The 18850-nt window shown below is 54.8% G+C and overlaps 1 protein-coding gene across 15 annotated transcripts in view; it reads right to left on the bottom strand.

Annotated features, from left to right (window-relative positions):
• Positions 1-18850, bottom strand: part of ZNF618 (zinc finger protein 618) — a 148303-nt gene that overhangs the window by 37215 nt on the left and 92238 nt on the right. For all 15 annotated transcript variants that reach the window (XM_036412004.2, XM_036412015.2, XM_036412009.2 and 12 more), the window contains exons 3-5: positions 9809-10068; positions 984-1061; positions 416-454 (exon numbers count right to left, since the gene is read on the bottom strand). In XM_036412004.2, the coding sequence (XP_036267897.1) occupies positions 416-454; positions 984-1061; positions 9809-10068 (377 nt within the window). The remainder of the gene's footprint in view (positions 1-415; positions 455-983; positions 1062-9808; positions 10069-18850) is intronic.

Raw genomic sequence — 18850 nt, forward strand, 5'->3', positions numbered from 1 at the left:
TGGGTGCCCACGGGTGTTTGGGAGATAACTCTCTGAAGTGGGAGCTCCCAAACATCGGCCATGGAGCCCCAGACCCAGGAGTGGGAGCCACAGAACAGAGGCAACTGCGCCCGCTGGGCCCTCCTGGGAAGTCACAGCAAGAACATGTTCCTCTTCGCCAGGCTCAAGGTTTCCCCGAGCTGTGTGGCCAGAGAACCCTTTCCTGACGGAACCCCGATTATGTCTGGGAACACACTTTGGGAAAGGCTATCCTGAGGTACATCCAACTTCCTAAGGACCCACTGGCCCCAAAGCCCGGACCATAAAAAATGTGTTTCCCGGAAGCCACGTGGGACCTCCTGGGGATGGGGGTTTGGGGGGGGTTTGGGGTCTCTTGCCCCCGGCCCAGAAGCCTACAAGGAGGGAAGATACTCACTGCCTTGGGAGGCTCCCTCCCCTGAGGTGGCTTCAGTGTCTGTAAGAGAAAAGGCAGAGGGGGAGGAGGAGGGGGGAGGGGATGAATGAGAAGGAGGTGAGTACACTACAACCCGCCCAGGGGTACCCTCTCCAATGCAGAATCCAAGGAACTGAGCCTCTCGGTTCTTCCCCGCCCATCAGTCAAGGCCCTGACCCAGCCTCCTCTCCCTGTCTGCCAGGCTCAGGGAGTGTCAGGCGCCAGCCCCCGTCCCCTCAGCTTCAGTGTCCTCATCCTCAGAATGGAGAGGGCCACCCTGCCCCCACTCCAGGGCCGTAGTGGGGAGCACTGAAGCCTTCTGGGAGAAATCAGGTCTGTGAGGAGCAGGCAGGAGGCACTGGTGGCAGAAGTCTGGTGGCATGTCCTGCTGCCCCCCCCCCCCACCCCAAGTACAGGAAGCTCCCCTTCTCCCCCTGGGGTCTCCCTCCTACTGCAGAAAGAACGAGAAGCCTGGGGCTCACAGGGCCTCTGTAGTCACCAGGCAGAGGACAGGGAGTCCCCCGACTCTGCCTAGGGACACACCACTCACCTCGGTGTGCGCGTACATGGGTCTGGAAACAGTTGTAATACTTGTACTTCTTGCCACAGATTCCACACTCGTAGGACCCTGGAAAACAGGCAAGAAAGGGACCGCTCAGCCAGCACCCAGGCAGGCAGCCAGGAGGCCCAGGGCCTGCGGGGATGCCTCCGGGGCTGCTAGCTCTGCTCAGTGGACGGCAGGGCTGGTCCACTGGCCGTCTGGTCCCCAGTAAGCGAAGAGGCAGCAGGGCCCAGCAGGGACATCCCGAGGCCATGGAAGGATCAATCACCAGGCAGAGGTCTCCTCAGGGCGAGAACGTGGGGAGCAACCCTCAGCGCCATCATTTGCACCCAGCCAGCTCCAGAGAAGCTCAGACACATCTCGGGGCACACAAAATGCAGGAGGCAGAACTCCAGAGAGGGGAAGGAGAAAAGAAAAACACGAGTGGGGGCAGAGAGAATGGCCCCTCACAACGGGCAGGCCTGTATTCAGCTCAGAGCATCACGGCGGCCGCTGCTTGCAGATCAAATGCCAAGGAGGAGCCAGCTGCTGGGTTCTAGGATGCAACAGGAGCTGGCCCAGGGCGAGCTGGGGACAGGGGACAGGAGAGGTAAGTCATGAATGAGTGGGTTTCCGGAGGGTCCCTGGGGCTTGGCCTCTGACCAAATGTCCTCTGAACCAGGGTCTTCCGAGTAGAGTGCAAGTCCCCTGGGGACGTGGGAGCCCAGGCCGGTTAAAACACTTCCAAGTGTCCTTTTCTTAAAAGCAACATGACGGAGCAGTGGCAGCAGGCAGGGGGACCCCTCCGCTGCTTCTCCTTCCTCCTCCCCTCTCACCTTCACCTTCACCTGCTCCCACATTACAGGCAAGACAATTTTTTAAAATATGTTTTTATTAATTTCAGAGAGGAAGGGACAGATAGAAACATCAGTGATGAGAGAGAATCATGGATTGGCTGACTCATGCACACCCCTCTCTTGGGATGTAGCCTGCACCCTGGGCATGTACCCTGAGCTGACCGGGAATTGAACCATGACCTCCTGGTTCACAGGTTGATCAATGCTCAAGCACTGAGCCATACCAGCTGGGTGACATGACCACTCTCTGTCATCCACCCAATCCCACCACGCGTGTCCTCCACGGGCGGCTATCACCTCAGAGCTCCCAGCAAAGGCAAGATCTGAAACATCGTGTGTCAGACTTAGGAATCGGGTCTCGTGACGCGGAAACAATTCCTCTTGTCATTCCAGTGCTTTCCAAGTCTTAGCTCTCCACAAAACCGAAGATCTAATGGAGCTGTCAGTGGAGAGACCATTAAAAATAACGTCTGATGAGACGCCCGAATGTCATTTTGGACAGACACCTTGGAGTTAAAGAACTAAGTGACGCTGCTAATACACACCCCGCCACCCCTCCCCGCCTCCTGATTTATGTGACCAAGCTTTCTAGGCACTCGCACGTATGAAAGCCGAAACAGGGGAATTAAGTTAATGCTGAGTCCTGTCTCATCTTCAACATACAAGAAATATTAATTCACAGAAACACGAACCAATTGAAACAGAAAGCCCATCCGTTTTTATGAAAAGGTGTGTTTTCGGTAACATTTTACTTGCACGTTTACGATCACTCTAAATTTGTTTTTTGGCAAATTGTATGCTGATAACAACTCGATCTGAGGGGGGAAAAATGTTTTAAAATATAGAGCTTTATGATCCCAACGTATTTTTTTTTTAGAAATTTCAATTTCAATTTACATACATCTTGTTGTGGGAGATGAGTGTGAAACAGTGATCAATAAAAGACTCTCAAGCATAAAAAATGTATTACATCAGGGTAAAACCCTGTGAGGGAAGTGGACTGGAAATATGAGTTCAAGGAGAAAAAAGGAAAGATGTAACATTTGTGACTGTGAAAGATGGGCCTTGCTCGTAAATGGATGACGGCAGGTGCAGGCAGCAGTGGGGTTTGGGTTATCTTGGCTACATTTAAAAGAGTGGCTCACAGTTTTATTTCCAATGCCACGTTTTTACACCATATGCCAGACATTATACCCTGTGTGATTACGTAAACGTTGGATTAGAATGTTAGATGTCAACACAAAAGTGTGAAAGAGAATATCGTTTCTCAAAATTCTTGTAGGAGTTGCCAAAACCGGTTCAGCTCAATGGATGGAGCGTCGGCCTGCGGACCGAAAGGTCCCAGGTTGGATTCCGGTCAAGGGCACATCCCCAGTAGGGGGTGTGCAAGAGGCAGCTGAACGATGATTCTTTCTCATCTATGTTTCTAACTCTCTATCCCTCTCTCTTCCTCTCTGTAAAAATATCAATAAACTATATTAAAAAAAAAAAAGATTTAACATTCTTGTAGGAGACACTGAACAAAAAAGTGTGTGAAGCCATAGGTCCTTTAGATTCTCATTCCAGCAGTAACCCCAGATGTATCTGAGGCTTCGGCTAAACCCACTGGTATCTGCTTTGCATTTTTGCCCCTCCCCTTTTTAAAAATAAGCCCTTATTTAAGTTTGTTTGAGCTACCTGGTGACATGCCGAGAAGCAGGATCTCAAATGCTCCCCTGTCCCCCTTAAAAAAACACTCCCAAGCCTATTACTTCACTCTGCCCCAGTGAACCTACCGGCAGATTCTATTAGAGTCACTGATCAACCAAGACAGTATGGCTCAAGAGAGGCTGAGGGCTCTGTCCAAGGCCCCATAGCAGGGCAGACACTCTTGGCTTAGAGCCTTAAGGCCTTTTCCAATGGGGACCCTCCAACTGGACTTCCCTTCCCACCTTGGACATCCCAACGAAGAGTCTTCAGCAGAGACAAGATGCTCCTGGGAGGGTGGCCAAACCCCTCCTTTCTGGGTGGTTCAGCAAAGAGCTGAGTGTTGGTTCTGGCACGCTCGGGCACCAAGCCCTGCCAACAGCCTATTGAAACAGGAAACGAACTATCAGCTGGCCCTTTGAAGCAGACCCTGGCACCTTGGCTACTGGGCTTGTCACACACGTGGCCTTGTCTGGATGGCTGTCTGCTCTTCTGCTGCTCCTTCCAGAGCCAAGGCCCCTTCCTCCTCCTCCTCCTCCTTCCTCCCCCCTCATCCTCCTCCTCCTCCCTCCTCCTCTCCCTACTGCCCCTCTTCCTCAGGCAGCCCTCCACTCCTTGGTGCTCACAGCTCGCTGCTCGCTATCTAGAAACTTCCTTGCAGGGGCCATTTTCCCAGGAGATCCCTGACTCCCCCTCTTGCACCCCTAGAGTGACCCTCTCTGCTTGCCCACCTCCAGGGGACTCCCTCCCTCACAGATCTATATCCGGTTATAGATCTCATCATCACAAAGTCCTTCCTTTTACTGAGTGAAAATCACCTCCTGGTAACTACCTCCTATTGGCTGGGGCTGCTTGGAATGTGTCTGCCCCATCCCCTTCCACCAAAATACTTAAGAGATTCTAGCATCTCCCTGGCCCACAGACCCCATCCCCATACAAATAGCCTTAGCTCTGCCATGAGCTCCTTCCTACACTGAGTTAGTTAACGCTCTGAAAATAATCAGTTGGCCCACACCCCTCCCGAGGAAGAGCCCAGCTGGCCACTTGCACGAGGGAAGCCCTGGACCACCCACCAGGTCTCCAGGCACCTGGGGCTCCCTCTCCCTGGGCTCCTTGCCCTGTGACCTCCCTGGGTGAAGGACCAAGAGCCTCGCAGCACAGAGCAGAGCACCCACTGCTTGGTAGACATTCTGACCCCCCACGATGGGCATGCTTCTCCCTCTGAGCCACAAACTGTCCCGCGGGCTGGAGGTCCCGATGGCTGCAAACCCAGCTTGCTTTGTCCTCACCACCGAAGACAAGTGATCCACTGGCAATGCCATGGATGTGGAACTGGGGAGCAGCGTGGTCGCCCCTTGTGTATTAGCACCCCTCACCGAGGAGCTCCCGAAACCTCCCGTGTGGTCCCGCCATTCCTCGGGGCTGCTGTGCAGACGTCTGCCTGCGGCTCGTCAGGAGGGAGCAGGCAGCTGGCAGCTCACTTCCGGTTTTATCCCACAAAACTGTCAGCGTCCGTATGATCCCTGCTCTTCTCGCTAAACAAGGAAGCTCAAGGTCTTGCCCCTGAGCCCCATACCAGTGGCAGAGACATGCTTTCTAAGAGTGAGGGACGCCCTTCTCAGCACAGGGGTGGCAGCAGGGAGATAGGAGGCCGGGCAGCCAGCCAGCCTCCCAGGCACCGACACCCTTTCTGACTCTCCCAGTCCGAGAAGCTGCCAAATGCCACCCACGTGTCTGCGACCTGGGCTCGTCCATGGGAAGTGCCTCGGAGAGTATCTGTGTCATTGGGAGCACTGTTCGTCTGATGGCTGTGAGGTCATGGGGGGGAGGGACAAGGGGATGGAGCTCCGAGAGAAGGCAAATGGGAGGTTCCCTCAGGGCGCAGCACGGGTGACCCACCAGGACTGCTATTCTATTCAGCAACAGAGCCCGGCTCCGAGCCCTGAGCATGGCACTCAGGAGGCCCGTGGCTCCCCAGAGCAGTGGTCGGCAAACTGCGGCTCGGCTCTTGGGCCCCTCGAGTGTGGCTCTTCCACAAAACACCATGTGCGGGCGCGCACATACCGTGCAATTGAAACTTCGTGGCCCATGTGCAGAAGTTGGTTTTCGGCTCTCAAAAGAAATTTCATTCGTACTGTTGATATCTGGCTCTGGTGACTAGTGAGTTTGCCGACCACTGCCATCGCCCTCAGAGCCCTGCTCTCCCCTGCCGACTAACTTGGGAACATGTTAGCTCCTCGACGCCTGGCCTCGTGGCACAGGCTCATTTAAAGGGATGGCTCTACCCACACCCAGCACCCCAGCCCAGGCGAGACCCCGGGGAGTCTTTTCCTTCCAGAAGTGAGTGGGCGGGGGTGCTGTGAGGTGGAGCAGGGCCTCCACAAAGTGGAAGAAAAGTCACCAACCTGCTATATGCCTCAGGGCGGCTCTTTCTTTCCACAGGCCTTGGCCCTTCTCTAAGATGAAGGGGACGAGGGCATCACGTCTATAGCATGTGTAGCCCCACCACCCACGTCCACAGCCATGGCAGACATCAACAATCAATCCTGCCTCCCTTTAGAAGCTTCAACACAGGCTCCAATGAGCCAGCTGCAACTGGACTTGGCCCACAAGGTAACATTTACCTGCCGTCCTGTGATTAGATGAGTTCAATTCTAACATTGATGTTTGTGTGTGTGCGTTTTGCCGTTGTTAAATGCTTTTCTTTCCTGGTGCTGAGGCCAAGCCACATTCCTCTAGGAGCCTGACCCTTGGCAGAAACTACACCCTCAAGGAAGGTCAGGCTGGATGGATGCGAGAGAAGCAGCCATGACCAGCAGGGGGCGCCCTGGGCCTGTTTGGCAGGGGCTCCATTAAAAAGGTGGTTCCATTTCTTGTCATTGGCTTTTACACCTTTTCACAAGGGTGTGCCAAAAGCAGGTAACTTCACAAGATACTCAAAAGTTCCTGAGTTCTCGGGAGGCTATACTGGAAGGAGCGCGAGGGACTGGATCCGTTAGTTTTCAGATGAGAAAACTTGAGGCCCCATTAGAAGCCCTGTCTTCTGAGACTTCATCCTCAAGTTTCTTCTCCATCCCGTTTCTTCTCTCTCTGTCACACTGGCTTATGACTTACACTTGGACAAACGCAGAAATATTACTACTCCTTCCCCTTGAAGAGGTACTTTTTTTTTTTTTTTTAACTATTAACACCATTACTAACAATAGCGAAGTAAGTACAACGTTGAGCGCTTTACAAAAATCATTTTTTTAAAATATATTTTTATTGATTTTTTACAGAGAGGAAGGGAGAGAGAGAGAGAGCTAGAAACATCGATGAGAGAGAAACATCGACCAGCTGCCTCCTGCACACCCCCTACCGGAGATGTGCCCGCAACCAAGGTACATGCCCCTGACCGGAATCGAACCCAGGACCTTTCAGTCCGCAGACCGACATTCTACTACTGAGCCAAACCGGTTTTGGCTACAAAGGTCATTTTTATTGAATCCTCAAATAGCCCAATGAATCTGCAATAGTGAAACCTGAGGCACAGAGAGGTCAAGAAACTTGCCCAAGGTAGAACAGCTAGTGGGCCACAGAGCCTGGATTCACTCCCAATCCGAGGAGACGAGTTCGTTCTCGAGGCACAACAGTGCTCCCTTCCACTTCCTCCCGTGAGTCCCACACCCCGCCAGCAGCCGGGACAGGGAGCACGCCTCATTTAACAGAAGAAGACACTAAGGCACAGCGAGGCCAAGGGAAACCAGCTTGGTGACTGGCAGGAGGCCAAGGCCCTGAGGCTCTCACTGTGCAGGCAGCTGGCCCAGGGCGGGCTCCCCACATGTCCCCAGCATGGCTGCTCCAGGCTTTCTCCTCTGAATCCAGGCTGCCAGCTCCATCCCAGGATTCAAATTCAACTACCCTTCTGGGCAGCTCCTCGTGAAGGACATAAACAGCTCCTGGGTCCAGTGAGTCTTAAAACACCCCTGTACCCCAACCCCATGTGAACAAGGACATGTCCTCTCCTCGGTGAACGAACACATCTGGTGGCTAACAGTCCTCAGCCTTGGGGAATGAACACTGATGGACGAAGACCAGACACAGGCCCCTGAAGAGAGTCTTCTCTCGAGGGGCACTGGGCTAAGTCCTTCACGCTCTTCACCGAGTATCTCGGGCTCATCCTCCTCCTGTCACGTGTTAGCATGGCCTTTCCCGGCCTCCCCCAGGTTGGGCTGGCCACGGCACTAGTTCCGGCCCAGGACTGCATGGAACTAGCACTGCTCACAGCGGGTTGCAGCAGGTTAACTGCCAGGGTGAGTCCCCTTAGCGTTTTCTTTCCCTTTGACACAGGGTGGCAGCTTTCCCTACCATGGCTGCTGGTAGCCTGGGCCCAGAGCAGAGCGGAAACCCTAGCTGACCCACAATGGGCATGTCATGTGACTGAGAAATGAACTTTTGTGGGTTCTAGCTACCAAAGATTGCTTTTTTTTAACTTGTGGGGTCTTCATTTCTGAGGCATAACCTAGCCCCATCCTGACAGTTTCACCGCCAACATCAACCCTGTTTCCTAGAAGCTCGGGCTTGGCTAGGAGAGCCTAGGGACAGTCCACTTCCCAGAGTTCCTAACCTCGTGGCAGACGAGCATGGACCAGGCAGCTCTAACGAGAAGTGCCCCGGTGAGAGACAGGGTAGAAACACACCACTTCTGACCAGAAGAGATCAAGGCAGGCTTCTGGGAGGAGGTGGCAATGTAGTTGGCCTTGAAGGATGGGTTGGACTGGGGCGTGAGGAAACGGGCAAAGGCATTCCGAGGAGAGGGAACAGCAAGGGTCAAGGGCAGGAAATGCTGCAGAACAGACTGCTGGAGTGAAAGGCCCGGGAAGATCAGAAGTAAGAAATGAGGCTCAGGTTATGGAGATTCCTGGTGCTATCCCCTAACACAGCTGGGAAGCCCGAGAATAGAATCAGGACGTGACATGCTCAGTGTCCCGCTTTGGCCAAGGCCCCTGGCAGCCAGAAAGGACAGCAGGGGAAGGCAGGGAGACACAGAGGCATGGTTGTTAGCGGGATGCCACAGGGACCCAGGTGGGGCTGATGGTGGCCACAGCCAACAAAGGAACGGGTAGAACAGGGAGCTCGAGGCTCATTCCCAAGGTTGGAAAGACAAGGCAACAGGGCTTGAGCCAAACTTAGGGAAACAGACACAGGGGAAGTTCCCCGCCTTGGGCGTGAGCCTAGACGTGAGGAGTGAGTTAGGGCTGGACCAGGAAGGACCGGCAGAGGAGAGGGAGATGGCGAAACGCCTTAAGAACTTCTCAGAACACACTAAACGGGGAAAGCAAGGAGGAAGGCACTCCGAAACAGACCAGGCGAGGCCTGGATGCCAGGCCGGGGCCTGTGGGCCTTATCTTGCAGACGTAGGTTTGCGAACTTCTGGCCCAGGGAATGACGCTGACCCACAGACATGTTTTGTTTGGAACCTTCAGTTGCCAACATTTTAAAGCCAAAGGAATCCGCATGAAAATTCCCGTTTCTGGCACGCGCTATGTGCCCAGAGAGCTGGCCACGCGGAGCCTGTCTCCCCACCAACGACGGTCGGCAGCAGCTGAGGCGCGGGCCCCCCTGCACGCCGGGTGTGGGCGCTCCAGCTGGACTCGGTCCCCGCCACCTGTCTGCCTGGCTCGTCCCTCCCTGCGCTAAATAAACATATCTGCTGGGCCTGGAGAACCTGGCAGGAACGCAGGCGGCCCGAGGGGTATCCCCTGGCTCATGCTGGGAAGGGAGGGGAGGGATGATGTCTAAGAAGCTTGCTTCCTCAGAGCTCTTCCGAGCCTGGCACAGACCAGAAGGGGCAGGGGAAGAAGGTGCCAGTCCATCCCCCATCCGGTCCTGACACTGCTCAGAGCATGACCTGCACTGGGAGCTGCCCGGGGTGTCTCCAGTCCAGCCGAGGAGGGGGAAATACCTCCTCGGCTGGACTGGAGACAATACCGACAGGCTTGGGGACACCAGGCAATGCAGACCCCCCCTGGGGTATGGGAGCCCATGCATGAGGGACTGACCCCTCTGCAGAATGTTCCAGGCATTTGACACAAAGTCTCAAAGGATGCCTGGTGTTTTGTCACGTCAGGTGGGAAGAGGAGAGCTCTAGACCAGAGCAGTGCCGGCAGAGGTAAGTCTAAGGAGACCAGTTCCTTCGCTGAGGGCAGAGGGCAGCCACCACAGGCTCGCAGCCAGGAGGGGCAGCGATCTGGGGCCTTCTCTGCCCAGGACTCCGGGCCCAGCCCCAACCCCCTCAGGGCAAGCACTCACCGAGGGTCTGCTGGTTGCGGACACCACCGATCACCACGCAGATCTCGGCGGGCACATCGCCGGTCCCGTCCTTGCTGACCGCCTTTCCTTCCTCCTTGGCCTCGCCCTGCCAGATCACCTCCTGGATGTAGTCGTCGGGCACCTCCGTCTTCACCTTCACCTCCGTCATCGTTCCCTGCTCGGCACTCAGCGAGGCCTCGGCCGGCCCGGGCTCCGGCCCCTCCACCTTGGCGCTCTTCTGGCTGCGCTTCAAGCGCTCCCTGGGAGAGAAGACAGTCTGGTCAGTGTGGAGCCCACGCCCACCCCCAAGCCCACCTGGGGGCCCAGCAGCCCAGGGCGTGGCACAATCTTTAGCTCCAGACCCACCTGCCCCATGAACCTCTCCTTGAAGCACGTGGTCATGGCTGCCCCTGAGTGTCCTCCAGGGAACCCTGGGGTTCCCAGGAACACAGTTTGAAAATACTGGGGCTAGCCTGGCTCCACCAGCACTCATTTTACAGACGGGGAAGCTGGGGTCTAGAGAGGTCTGCCTGTGCCCAGGAACTCCTGAAACTGGCTCTGGCTGACGGAAATAACATCTCAAGCTTCACACACAAATCAGCTGAGAATCTTGGCAAAACGCAGATTCTGGTTCAGCAGGTCGGGGTTTGGCCTGAGATTCTACGTTTCTAACAAGCGCCCCCCTGACGCTGGCGCTGCCGCCAATCCTCCTTCCGCACAGGCAGCAGCAAGCGTGCACGCGGCTCGATGTGCGAAGTGTCTGGTGCTGTTCGCTTCGCTCCTTGGCGGGAGGCCTGGAGACCTCATCCAAGCTCTCCCCTCTCCGGTGTCACAGATGGGGAACTAGGAGCCACAGAGGCTCCCTCGGTGGAGAAGTCCTGGAGCCAACACTTGGCGCCCAACACGCTGGCCTCTAAGTGGCTCTTCGAACATCAGAAAACATCCTCCAGGTAAGAGCTCAGTACGAAGGCCTAGAACAGAGCTGTGACCAGCCCAGGGCATGGAGCCCGGTCCCTGCCATTCGCTCCTGCATGGCTTTATCATAAGGACACGCTCATGCTTCTGGCAGGAGGCTGTCACCACGGCTCCTGTTTCTGAGGTGGGGAAGCTAAGACGTGCACAAGCTGGGAAATCAAGTCATAGTCCAGGCCTGGGGCTGCTGCCCTGGCCGCACCCAGCCGTCCCCACTGCTCCAGGGAAGCGTCTGCAGGGCGATCTTCAAGGCCCAGACTCCAGGCCTGCTCGGGCAAGACCCACTGGCACACGAACTGGGAAGCAGGGCCCCAGGTTCTGACCCAGGACCCACAGTAGACTTGCTGTGTGACTCTGGACAAGACCCTTCTCCTCCCTGGGCTCCACCTTCACCTATCACAACAGCATGGGTTTTATCACATCCGCTGTCCCTCCCAGCTCTGGCAATGGTGAAGAAAGTGAGCTGGGGGGGGGGGGGGGGAGAGAGAGAGAGAGAGAGAGAGAGAGAGAGAGACGGACACAGAGAGAGCCCCAAACTAACAAGGGGGCAAAGAAAGGCCACTGGAATGTGCTATACACTAAATTGTGTCCTCAACTCTCCAACTCATATGGTGAAGTCCTAATCCCCAACGTGACTGTATCTGGAAGTCAAAAGGGTGGGGCCCTAATCTGACAGGACTGTGGCCTCAAAAGGAGAGACAGAGGGATTCCTCTTTCCCTGACTCTGTCCCCAGAGCGTGAGGACAGAGAGGAGGTGGCTGTGTGCAAGCTAGGAAGAGGGTCCTCACCAGCACCAACCATGCTGGCCCCCGAGCTCAGACTTCCAGCCTCCAGAACTGGGAGAAAGTGTCCTGTCGATGGCACTTGGTTATGGCGGCCTGAGCTGACTAATACAGGACTCCCCTTGGCGAGGCCCTCACTGGTCCCAACCCAGACTCCCCGAGCACAGCTTCCCAAGACCAGCAAAGAGGCCGGCTGGAGCAGGTGTCCAACCTGCCCGTGTCCTCCACAGCGAGGTCATGGGCAGGGCAGGGCCCCTTCCCTCAGCCCTCCCTTCACTGGTCGTGTTTGGAAGCTCAGCCTGAGTCCTGTGAGCACTTGAATAGGGACTCAGTGTCCCTTTCTGCTCTGCAGGACCTCACAAGCATCAGGGCGTCCTGCTGAGGGAGGAGCTGTTGGGAGTCAGAAAGGCTGGGCATCCATACACCCTGTGACCACGGGCCAAAGATTCCCTTCTCTGAGCCTCAGTTTCCTTCTCGATTAAAGGGGAACCATAATCCTTGCTAGGACGGGGGCAGATGAGCCAGGGAGCTGGCAGAGAGCAGGTTTCCATGGGTGGCGGCTGTCATTATGAGGCTGACATCCCCACCCCCGCGAGCCTGCCCTGTCACTGGGGATGCAGTTAGAACCTCTCTCCGAATGTCCCATCTGCATCGCACTGGCGATCTCCGCACTTGACACTGGGACCCAGTGAGCCCTCCCCTCACCCACAGGCACCACGGCACACAACATACGCTCCCTTACATGTGACACCCCTGAGGCCCTGCTACTCGGGGGACACGGCTTCATGCTTTAGATTTACAAGCACAAATGTTGCTTTTCTCGGCTGCTTTGCATTTAATTAGGCGTCCTAATAACAATGGGATCGCAGGAGTACTTACATCACTTTGAATTAGTGGCGCAGCTCCTTCTAACTTCTGCACGGAAAAAAAAAAATTTTTTTTTCCATCTATCATTTTTTAAAATAGAGCTCATTATTTTAATTATATCCATTTAAATGTACAGTGGAGCCCTTGGATATTCTCAGCACGAATCATTAGGTATATTAGTGAAAAGCACTCGGAATCTATCTGCACGCTGACACTCCACAATCTATTCTATTTGTGTCTCTGTAAAACAGATTTATATATAGATAACTACAAAATAGTTGCTCAAGATATGCTATGAATTTTATATTTAGCCCGAGTCACACTTCAACATAAAAAATCTAAAGCCGGGCACCGAGAGGCCTTTTCTCAGCAAGTACATAGCGTCTGTGGTCGCTGGCTACGCCTCATGCCAGAATGCTGGGAGAGAAGCCAGACCAAGCGGGTTCTTGCCCAAGGAATTCCCTAAGAGCCTTCGCCTTTTACTACAGTGATGGTTCTCAAAGTGTGTTCCTTAAAGGCCTAGGGGTTCCTTAGCAGTGGCCCTTAAAGCACTCATGAGGCCTGAATGAGGAGGGTGGTCTTAAACAGGGTTCCAAGACCCCCCTCTCTCTGATATGATAGCTTGGTCTAATGTATATATGTTTGGGCTTCTTTCTCCCTGTAGAAGGGTATGGTAAATGGCACCCCTGCCCGCACGCGCCTCCCCCCCTCAATATATGCCCACATCCTAATCCCTAGAACCTATGAATGAGACTTTATTTAGAAAAAAAGGTTCTTTCTAGATATAAATAATTGAGGGTTTTGAGATGAGATCATTCTGGGTTATCTGGGTGGGCCCTCAGCAATGAGAAACCCTTAAAGCAGGGTGGGAAGCATCCAGCTCGCTGGCCACACAAGGTCCCAGGAAATAATTTGGGTCAACACATTAGGGGTGAGTTAATTAAATGTCTGACCAACAATAACAGGTTATTTAAAAAAAAAATTTTTTTTATTGATTTCAGAGAGGGAGAGAGAGATAGAAACATCACCGATGAGAGAGAACCATGGATCGGCTGCCTCCTGCACACCCCCACACTGCGGATCGAACCTACAACCCGGGCATGTGTCTGATTGGGATTCGAACCGTGACCTACTGGTTCCTAGGTCGATGCTCAACCACTGAGCCACGCCGGCCGGGCACAGGCTAATTTTTAAGTCGATGATTCTGTATGGCCCTCGGGTGACGTTATACATATCCGAACGGCCCTTGGCTGAAGAAAGGTTCCCCATCCTGCCTTAAAGGGACACACAGGAGAGTGGACAGACACAGAGATGATAAGTGGACAGACACAGTGGGGCGGCGGCAGCATGGCCACGGGAAGGGATGCAGCTGGAAGTCAGGGAAAGCGCAGCCACCAGAGGCTGGGAGAGGCCAAGAGAAGACTCTCCCCACACCCCGCAGACCCGTGACCCTGCCAACACCTTCATTGTGGACCTGGGGCCTCCAGAACTGTGAGAGCAAACTTCTGCGGCTCTAAGCCACCCCCGTTGGTGGTAATTTGTTACAGCGAGAAAACGGATACACTACATCCGACTCAGTCTGAAGAAACAGCTCCCAGTGGTTATGTCTGTAAACCACTGCCCTCCACCACCCTCCGTTTCCTTCTGCTTCGTTCCTCCTCGTCTCTGGGACTGCATTTGGCCGGTCCCATGCGCCCAGAGAGCCTGCCTGGGACGGCTTCAGAGCAACTCTCTTCCTCTGGGTGTTCCCAGATGGTCCTCCAAGTGCTTAGACCCACTCCATCCCATCCGGCGCTCACAAGAGCCCTGTGGTCCAGAGGGAGCAGCCGCAGCACAGAACAGCCCCCTTCACACCACATGCCCTGGGTGCACAGGCCTGGTGCACAGCAGGCACTCCATCCACCCAGGGAGCACACGGCATGCCTGAGGTCACACAACTTCCAGCAATGCTTCTGTTCTGGAAACCATTCTTCCAGCTCCATGATGGGACCCGGCCCCACGAAACTCTGCAGCCAGACACAGTGCAGCCAAATAACAAATCAGTAGATTTGAGGCCCGAGGACAACTGTCACTTCTGGCCGCGTTGGAGGAAGAGTCTCAGGTGAAGCCAGGTGCCCAGAAGTCAGACAGCTTTGTTACTGGGTACGACGTCCACGCCATAACCCAAAATGCCAATGCCTGCTGGGCCCAGTGTTCTCCCGTGCACACACGGAGTGGGTGGGACCTCTAGGCAGCAGGTGCGCCTGTCTCCTTGCTCGGGATGGGAATCAATGCATCCATCGAACCCCAAGACTCAGCCTGAGGACACCCCACTCCCTCCGAAGGCTACTGCTACTTGAACCACCTGGAACGGTGGAGAGGGGGGGAAATCTCTAATCACAGCGTGTAAATAATGACTCGGTGAACTCCCTCCGGAACACAACTTCATTAAAGACTCCAGTCATTAGGAATGAGGGTTAACTGGTCTCCAGCTGTGCTTAGCACACGCTTCAGAACAGACGGCTGCGTGGGGTGTTCGGCGAGTGAACGCACATCCAACCGCGGCGTCGGGGGCTGTGCTTACGCTGCTGTGGGGGCTGACCACTGACTGGCCCAGGGCTCCAACTCTACCCACTGGGCCGCCTCCCAAGGATCTGAGAGCAAATGGTTATCTATGTGTAGATGTCAGCAGACCCCCTCCTTGGCAATGCTTCCAAGGCCGATGAGGTGGTTGCCTCTCCCAGTCTGTTCTTCCCAAGACCTCCCGGGACCGCCATGCGCCTCAATCCAATGGCCCCTTCTCACTCCTCATTGAGCCCGTCCGTTAACGAGAGCCCCCTCTCTCCTCCGTCCACCTCCTTCCTCACGTGGCTCTGTGCTTGCTGGTGGGCCTCTCACCTTCCGGCCCCTCCTGTGCCTTCTGCTGAGACCTCTTCACCAGCCTACTGCCACACCTCAACATGCCCCCAGAATCCGTTCGAGAGCCTCTCCTATTTTTACCTGCACTCACTCCCTAAGGCACTTCACCCAGATTCCTACTTTTAAATATTAACTATGTGAGGATGAATCACAAACTGCCTCTCCAGCTTGCACCTGCCCCCTGACCGCCACACCTGCAACACTAACTGCCTAACCGGCACCCACAGGGAACAGGTCCAAGCTGAGCCGCTGCCACGGCCCTTTCCCTCAAGAGACAATCAGTTCTTCTGACTCCTACCCCTGTGCTCTCCCCGCTGACCCGAGGCTAAGACACCCCCAGCAATCAGCTGTAACCTTCCCCATTCCCTTCACCAACAACTCCGTCCCTCCAGCTCCTCAGGCCCAGACCTTGGCATTATCCTTGCCTGGACTTTACCAGCAAATCCTATCAACTCCACCTTCAAAGTATGTCCAGAACCTGAGCACCCTTCATCCCCCATGGCCACCACTCTGGTCCAAGCTGCCTTCCTTCCTCCTGATATATATTATTGATGTTTTACAGAGAGGGAGTGAGAGGGATAGGAGTTAGAAATATCGATGCGAGAGAAACATCGATCAGCTGCCTCTTGCAAACCCCTACTGGGGATGTGCCCGCAACCAAGGTACATGCCCTTGACCGGAATCGAACCTGGGACCCTTCAGTCCACAGACCGACGCTCTATCCACTGAGCCAAACCAGTTAGGGCCCTTCCTCCTATCTTGTTGCAATAACCTCACAGCCAATCTCCCTGCTCCTACCCGGGCCTGACGCTTCCAAATCGATGTTCAGCACAGCAGCCCGAGCAAGCCTTTGAAAATAAGCCTGGTCGTGTCTCCCTTCGGCTCAAAATCCATTTGCGGTTCTGCATCTCACCCAGAGCCACAGCCACCGTCCTCACCTGACCTTCAGGTGCATGCTGACCGCGTCTGCTAACATCCCTCCCCTTGTTCCTCCTCATGGGCCACACCGTCTCCATGCTACTCCATGCTGCGCTGTGCACTGCCCCCTGAGCACACAGGCACGCTCCTGCCTCGCTCTGCACCTGCTCTTCCCTCTGTCTGGAATGTTCTCCCCCCCACCCCCACCCCACCAGGTGCCTCCATGGCTAGAGCTCTCGATTCCTTCAGGTCTTTGACTCCAACATCCCAGCGCCAGTGGAGCTGTGCGGGCTGCCCGATGCGAGGCCTCCGACGCTCCAATCCCCTTCCTCGCCCGATGTGTTCCGCTTAGTATTTGCCCTGGGTTTTTCCTAACACACTTGTTACCACTCATCCTCTTCGCTGTCACCCTGAGAACATGAGCTAGAAGAGGGCGGGACTTTGTCTTGTCATTCATGGTCACACTTCAGCACCCACAGCAGTGCCTGGCCGGTGGGAAGGGATCAGTAAGCACCCTGTTCATTAAGGACCCAAGGCACGTGCCCTGGAAAGGTCAACACCAGTGCAGCCTCCGGGGTGTCTCCCGCCAACAGCACCCGCCGAATGTCAATGGCTGAACTGCTCTGAACTGCAGGCAGCCCTGTCCCTCCACCTTCCCCGGTGGGACGTGGGTCGGAGATGTTCCCCAGGAGCCAACGGAAGGAGGGATGCTTACTCCTGAAGTGTCAACGTCTTGTTTATTTCCTTTCCAACAGCACACTCTTCCTCCTTCCTGAAATGCCAGGAGCCTGGAAACACGCCGACACCAGCTCTCCCCCCTCCGGCTTCACTGAGATATTACTGACCCGTGACACATGTACGTATGAACTGTCCCACGTGAGGATCTGCTACTGCACAGTGACACCAGCTCCTGAGGGTGCAGGGTCGCAGTTCTATCATCATTGGCAGACCTGGGTCCTCAGGGCACGGGTGGGGTGCTGAGGTCTTGGGGGTGGGGGTGGGGGCTGCCTTCTCATACCAGGGGTTCTGGGGATGCCCCTCTGCTTCTAACAGACTCATGCCCACCCCTCTGCTTTTTGTATCCCGGTGCCTGGCCCTGGCTGAATGGTACAAACAGACAGAAAAAGCCCGACGAAAACACGCCGGCACGCAGGGTGAGAGGTGCGGCTGGTGACAATGGCGATGAGGTCGCAAAGGACGGAAACAAGAACCAGGACAGCGGAGGCGTGCTGTGTGGCTAGGTGCCCAGGCAGGGCGCCTCGCTCCACAAGGCCTCAAGGGTAGGCAGTTTTGTTTTCAGGTAAGAAAACCTAGGATCAGAGAAGCAGAGTGACTTTTCCTGATCGCACGGCCTTCTAGTGACAAGCGCATGATTCAACCAGGTCTGGCCAACCCTAGCTCTTGGGCTTTTGATGGTTGGGAGGATTTCTGTTTTCTCTTCTCAACAACTAGTTGAATGAATGAACTAATGAATTAACAAATGACCAGACACTCCCAGAGATGGGGAACCTATTCCCGAGGCCCCCAGGGCACCGTTAGTGTCCTGACAGAACGGGGCACGTGCTGGGAGCTGACATTCAGAGGATCCATCTCTTCCACAGAAGGAAGTACTTGGCGCTGTGTTCACTGCTGACCTCCAACGCTCCTTGACGTGTTTGAGAATGGCCGCTGTGTCCACACGTGTCCTTTGGCTAAAAAGAGGCTCCTGTCTTTAGCCGCAAGGACGGAAATCAGAATGGAGAGAAAGGGCGCACATCCATCCCCTAGGACAGAAAGAGGGAACCTATAGCAAAACCCACGTTTCCAGGGACCCCGGTAATGAGGTCTGGTCTGTACTCACTATTCTTCCCGTGTTTCAAATCTTCACGCCACCACACAGGCCTCAATAACCCTCAGAATTATCTGCACCTCCATTTCTGTCACGTATCACTGATACATGTTAATAAATAGTCAAGGAGAAGAGCTGAGGTTAATAGATTAAAACTATTAACCTACTTAACAACTCTTAACAGTCTGGAAATTCAAAACAACCTACAACGCATAAATATACCATTAGCTTGAGATCGGTCCCAGGCACTTAACTGTCTCCAAGTTGGTGTCAGTCAGCCACAGCGCTGGGCGCCTCTGCAGCTCGGAAAGACAGCGTGAGGATTAAAACATGAAGCGCTAACTCCCTGGTTAATTGAAGCCTAACACAGAGAAGAGCAGGAGTCTTGAGCAACACCGGGGAAAGCTGGAGATTTCTCTCCCGGGTGCCCTGGTACATGGGAGGCTGGCCCAGTCACTGAAATGTTAGCAAGGACCCTGCAGACTCAGGAATTCTCGCCCAGGTGGCACCCACTCACTCACAGGTCATGGGGGGGGGGGGGGCATGCCCACGGTTCTGCATCTTCTGAAGCAGATCCCAGAGGGCACTCAGTCAGTGGAGAATGAGGCAGTCCCTAAGCTGGTCCTCACGCTGGATGATGTATAATACGTACACTCCCTGTCACCAATGGTCTTTCCTGCCGAGGCTGTGACTTAGTAGCTCCCATCCCTTCCTCCTACCATCCCTTCCTCCTACAGCTCCTCTGGCCACGTTCTCCTTGGAATGAAAGGTCCTACC

The sequence above is a fragment of the Pipistrellus kuhlii genome, unplaced genomic scaffold (assembly GCF_014108245.1).
Source record: "Pipistrellus kuhlii isolate mPipKuh1 unplaced genomic scaffold, mPipKuh1.p scaffold_m20_p_43, whole genome shotgun sequence".
NCBI classification, from domain to species: Eukaryota; Metazoa; Chordata; class Mammalia; order Chiroptera; family Vespertilionidae; genus Pipistrellus; species Pipistrellus kuhlii.